The sequence below is a fragment of the Gracilinanus agilis genome, chromosome 5 (assembly GCF_016433145.1).
Source record: "Gracilinanus agilis isolate LMUSP501 chromosome 5, AgileGrace, whole genome shotgun sequence".
NCBI classification, from domain to species: Eukaryota; Metazoa; Chordata; class Mammalia; order Didelphimorphia; family Didelphidae; genus Gracilinanus; species Gracilinanus agilis.
Window position 1 is genome coordinate 149,462,795 of NC_058134.1, and position 6,000 is coordinate 149,468,794.

General features: G+C 35.9%; 1 protein-coding gene across 1 annotated transcript in view; it reads left to right on the plus strand.

The window, feature by feature from the left end:
• Nucleotides 1-6,000, plus strand: part of LAMB4 (laminin subunit beta 4) — a 141,193-nt gene that overhangs the window by 19,631 nt on the left and 115,562 nt on the right. Inside the window, 2 exon segments of the mRNA XM_044678313.1 lie at nucleotides 2,367-2,440; nucleotides 3,681-3,869. Of these exon segments, the coding sequence (XP_044534248.1) occupies nucleotides 2,367-2,440; nucleotides 3,681-3,869 (263 nt within the window).

The window sequence follows — 6,000 nt, forward strand, 5'->3', positions numbered from 1 at the left end:
AGTATTCTAGGGATATAGAGTTGTCCATGAGATCTCAACTATGTGTTCTCCATTCAATTAACTTTTACAAAAGATATTTACTAAACACTCAGAGAAAAAGCAGTTGGTATAAAAAAAACAATTCCTTCAAACTTGGGGAGCAGTAGCAGAAAGATGGTGGAGCACTCTGTAGGAGCCATGAGTGGTAAATGGATATCTTACAACTTCTGGTTATTGAAAGTCCTTTTCTCCCTTCAGAACATCTTCATGAAGCTCCCCTTGGAATAGCTTTCTTCTGGGCTTTAAGAATGATTCTTTTTTGGAGTCTATAAATGGCATTCTTTCTGCCATGAAAAGTCACACTCTCAGGTCTTTCTATATCCATCTGAGTCTATATTTATTCTCAGTTTGTCTTTTGCTAATTGGAGCTTAATGTGTTTTCTCCTACTAGTCCAGAATCTCCTATTATATAGTGAGTAGAAGAAAGGAGAGGTTGAGGAGGGTATAATACTCTCTCTATACTCTTCACCCCTTCCTCTGATCTTAGGGCATTCCCAAACATGGAATTCTTTACAATTTAACTGGCTCACTCTGACCTGAATCAATTGCCTCCTGATTTAAGCCCTCCCCCCCTAGTGCTATGGATAATTTGTATTATTAGCCTATTGACTATTTCCTTCTTGACTCAATCAAAGGGTTCAAATATGATAATAAATCACAAGGATTAACCCTTCTCTTTTATACATTTCATCATCTTGTATTTATAATAATTAGGATGGAGGTAGAACCTGGTCCTAATGATATTTCTCTTTGAAAATAACAGAAAAGCATTGATAAAAGTTCCATTCAAAATGCATTGCCACTCAGTGAGTACACCTGTAAAATTCTAGGGCAACTCCTAATATCAATGTAGGTTGGGTATGTTCACTACCCTCTTTTTCTATTTGATGATGTGTTAGAGTCAGGGAAGAGAGAAAGGAAGGGGACAGTATCATTTTTTTCTTACTATCCAGAGATATTAACTGAAAAAAGGATTCAAATAGCAAATGAACTAACTTTGAAACTGTATCCTCACCTTGATTGATATCCTATTAAGATCTCCCTCTTCATTATTGGCACAGAACCTCAACTATTTTTTCTAGGCATTCCTAGAGGCCAATAAGTAGTTTTTATCTCATTAAGGAGGCAGTTCAGTGTGGTTCTGATTTCAGAGCCTCTGGATTCAAATCTTCCATTTAACAGTTATTACTCAAAGTTTAATCTATAAAATGAGAGAGTTGGATTGAATGACTTCTGAGGTTCCTTGTAGCCCTATCCCTCTAATTCCTCAGACTTATAACCTGCCTTTTCTAGATCCAGTTCTCCCTATCATTGATCTGAAATCCCAGCTGTCTTTTGGGTGATCATAAGGAATGTTCTTGCATTATCTAAATCCTTCTTAATCATACCCCTCTGCTTCAATTTCTAAATATCTTCAGATGCAAAGGTTTTTAACTTGGGGTCCGGTACCTTTTTAAAAAAATATTATGATAACTGTTCTTCAGTATAATTGGTTTCCTTTGTAGGTCTATATATTTTATTTTATGCTTTTAAAAACATGATTCTGAGAAAGAATTACCAGGATTCATGAGAATGTCAAAGGGATCTATCATGCACACACACACACACACACACACACACACACACACACACACACACACAATGTCAAGAACCCCTGCTACAGAAATTCAGTAGAATTCAGGATAGTGATGAATATATGCTAGGACAGGCATAAAAATGAGAGAGTATATGGTGTGGCAAAGATTTCATTTGTTCCTCAGCAATTTTTTCCAATACCATTTTGGGATACTAATTTTAATACATCTTTCTCTTAGTTAAGAATCTCTTCAAAATTAAGATATTCCACCTTCCAAAAAAACAGTATATGCCTATTGTGTGGACAGCACTCTGCTAATCTAGGGGAAATGCAGTGTTTAAATAAAACATAGTCCTGGGGTAGGTTTAATATCCATTTATATTTAATTAATCAGGCCTTTTGGAAAGAGAAGAAATACATCCAACTTTGCCACTTATGAAAGAATGGTCCTTCCTTCTCATTTGTTGACAATACTGCCACACAGTGGCGTTATGCCACAAACATCAACTGTAGCCCAAGACAGGGCAAGACCAGCAAATCTTAAACTCACATCTTTCATTCTAGGAGTGCAACTAGGGATCTAAGAATACATTCTAATATTACTTTTTAGAAAAGCTAATAAACTGTTGTAACTAGCAACCACAACCACATTATTTTTTAAAAGATATTACTATAAATTCCAGAGACACAAGTGAAATGCTAAGTAATTAGGTATGAGCATCACTGCTTTTCTTTCTCATTTTCTTTTTAGGTCTTGATAATGTCAGCATCAGACTGGACCTAGAGACACTATTTCAGTTCAGCCATCTTATATTGACTTTTAAGGTACAGTTCTTTAATATACTCCTTCCCTTATCTTGATCAATAATCAACGTATGTTTATTTTATGTCTACTATTTCTCTATAGTTCATGGTGCTGTATAAGTCCAGACCCAGTCAGACCATCTTATTCTTTATGTTCTCAAATAAAAGAAGAAAACCTTATATTAAGGAAGGGGCATATATGATTGGGGAGGGGATCTTTTAAATGTACTGTTGAAGAGGACAAAAAGATAGGCATATGTTTTATTACAAGCTTGTATTTTCTTGATTTTCCCAGTGAGATAACAAAAGGGCAGGGTAGGATGAGACAGGACAAAGAGAAGGAAGAAGAAAGTTAGGAAGGAGAGAAAAAAGGGAGGGAGAAAGGAAGGAAAGAGGGAAGGAAAGAGGGAAGGAAAGGAGTCACTGAAGCATCTTTAAAAAGAAAAGAAGAGAAAAGAAGAGAAGAGAAGAGAAAGAAGGCCAGAAAGAAGCCTAAATAAGCTGGACAGCTTTGAAAGCTTCAGGTTGAACTTAATAGCTATTTTATAAGAAAAGCAAGTTGTAAATAATAGAGATCTACAGTTTCATGTACAATCCTCTATTTCTCTTCTTTTATGTATACAGAAATTTTATTTAATTTTTAAGTTTTGTGTGTGTGTGTGTGTGTGTGTGTGTGTTATGTATGAGTTTGTGGCCAAGGACCTTGGAGATTGGAACTATAGAATATTTAAGCTGAAAGGGGAGGGGTTTAAGGATCTATTCCAATCCCCTCTTTCTATGGATAAGAAAAATATGGCCCAGAGAGATAAGGAGGCTGTCTTAAGGTTATTCATCCATTTAGTGGCAGAAATGAGATAGAGCCCAAATCTTTCAAGTACTACCCTGGTGCCCTACTGCTATTAAATGAGAAGAAAGACAGAAGACATGAAAGATAATTAAGCAAAGGATATAGGAGTGTGGATGTAAAGAAGTGAGGCTTATAAGAATGAGGAAACAGAAGATTCAAGGAGGTTCAAAAACTTTAGTAAATCCACATCATACTATTGTGACCAGAAAGCCAAGTCCTAGGATCCCATTCATTATGTTCATTTGGATTTATAAAGTGTCTTTCTTAACAAATATTCAAAGTTTCATTTTAATCAATAATCCTTATGTATCCCTCACCACAAAGAATGTGCAATTATAGAATTTCCAAATTCAGTCTAAGATAAATACTGAATTCCATCTTTGTGATGAAGTTTATTGAAATCCTTCTTCACAGACTTTCCGACCTGCAGCCATGTTAGTTGAGCGTTCTATGGACTATGGCCAAACATGGAAAGTCTTCAGGTATTTTGCTAAAGACTGTGCTGCATCTTTTCCCAACATCCCATCTGGCCAGGCGCAAGGAGTGGATGACCTTATTTGTGATTCCAAGTATTCCGATTTTGAGCCCTCTACTGAAGGGGAGGTATAATTCTTTTAGATTTCTTTTATATAAATTATATTTTCCTTTCTGTTTCCTTTTCTATCTCTATGCTTGAAGTAGATCTGGGGAGAAAAATTGGACTTGATGCTTTTGAAGTTTGAACTGTTGGCTTTGGAAAAAGATAAAAAAAACTCAAGTTGATATTAATACAAAAAGGTTCATCTGAAACACAAACAATAAATTTATTGTAGGAAATATTCTTGGAGAAGGAGTAATATACTAGGCAAAATCTAGGCAAAATAAAAACAAACTGGGTAGCAATGGGGTGCAATGAATCGAGTGCTGGGCTTGGAGTCTTGAATCCCAAGTTTCATCCTGACCTCGAATTCTAGCTCTCTGAACCCTAGGCGAGTCACTTAATCCTGATTGCCTCATTTTTCTCATCTGTAAAATGAGCTGGAGAAGGAAATGGCAAACTATGCCAGTGTCTTTGCCAAGAAAACCTCAAAAGGGATCACAAAGAGTCAGAGATGATTGAAAATGACTAAATAACAACAAAATAAAAACAAAACATGTCAGTAAAAAAAAAGTTTTTAAATAATTTGAAATTGGTAAGGTAATGGGCAAGTAAATCAGAAATATCTTTGTTGTTCTCTTTACTCTGGAATTTTCCAGTACTTTCAGAAACAAACTCACTGGAAAACTGAAAATCTCATGAAATCACACCTTCGCCACATTAGTTTTATGTAAGCCCTTTAGAGTCCTCTCAGCAATAAAGGTGTCCCAAGACAAGAAAGTATAGGCCAGTGATGGGCAAACTTTTTAAAGAGGGGGCCAAAGGAAAGGAAATGCTCCTCTGTCAGTCTTTTTCTAAGGCAGCTCTTTCGAAGTTTCATTGTATTGTATCCTACTCATTGTATTAGTCAGATCAGGAATAATGTCATGTGGCTAGATAGAACATTTCAGGGGGCCACATCTAGCCCACAGGCTATAGTTTGCCCATCACTGATATAGGTAATAAGAGCACAAGCAACTGACCAGGAGAAGCAGGGACCATAGATTGCTACTTGGTCAGATTGACCAATTGACCCTTACTGACAAGGAGCCAATAGGATGGGTAATTTTTCCCAGCTGGAAGGAGGGATTTGAAGCATCAGGGATGACAGAAACTACATGGGGCAGGGAAATCCCTGAACTTCTCTTTGGAGAGGAGAGAGGCCAAGGGCAGTGGTGAGCCTGTGGCAAGGAAAGATGCTGCTCACCTTAGATCAATACAATCTTATGCAGTTGAAGGTTTGTCTGGTGTGCCTCAGCTCTGGTCTACCTGGACAGAATTTGCTTTCTATTCATTTTATTTATAAGAGATTTTGTGTCCAGATAAAGAAAAAATTTTGTTGCATTCTGAGCAAGTGTGAAATGGACCATGTATGTGAGAAGTCAAAAAGGAACCTGAGACTAGTTGCCTTAACTCAACTACAAGCATATCTTAAAAACCATCTAAAATCTATATGTTGAAATCATTGATAGCCTGAAATCACATAACAAAACAAACCAAAAAAATGGAACCATTTCTAGGTACTTTTGGCTACCAGCTTGTCTTGTCTAAAATCAACCAAGCTCAGCATCCCTGTCTGTGGGAGCCAGTAATGGATCCAGGGACTGAACTTGTAATATCACTATTAAAGGAGACTTCCAGGGGAGGAAATTCCATCTACAAAAACAGGCTGACACCTTCTCTGTAATTTATGTAGTCTTAGACATTTGCCTGGGATCATACAGTAAATATATGTCAGATGGAGTTGGGACCTGAACCCATGACTCAATCTCTAGAGGTGGAGAGTGCTGAGCCCAGAGTCAGGGAGACCTGAGTTAAGATTTGGCTCTTAGATAATGACCAACTTTGTGAGCCTGGATAAGTCATTTCACTTCTTATATTATGTTATATTTAACATATTATGTTATATTTAACATTATATTATGTTATATTGTTATATTATATTTTATATCATATCATATATTATTATATTATGTTATATTGATTTGTTATGTTACATTACGTTATATTGCATTGTTACATTACGTTACATTACGTTACATTACGTTACATTATACTATATATTATATTATATTATATTATATTATATTATATTATATTATATTATATTATATTATA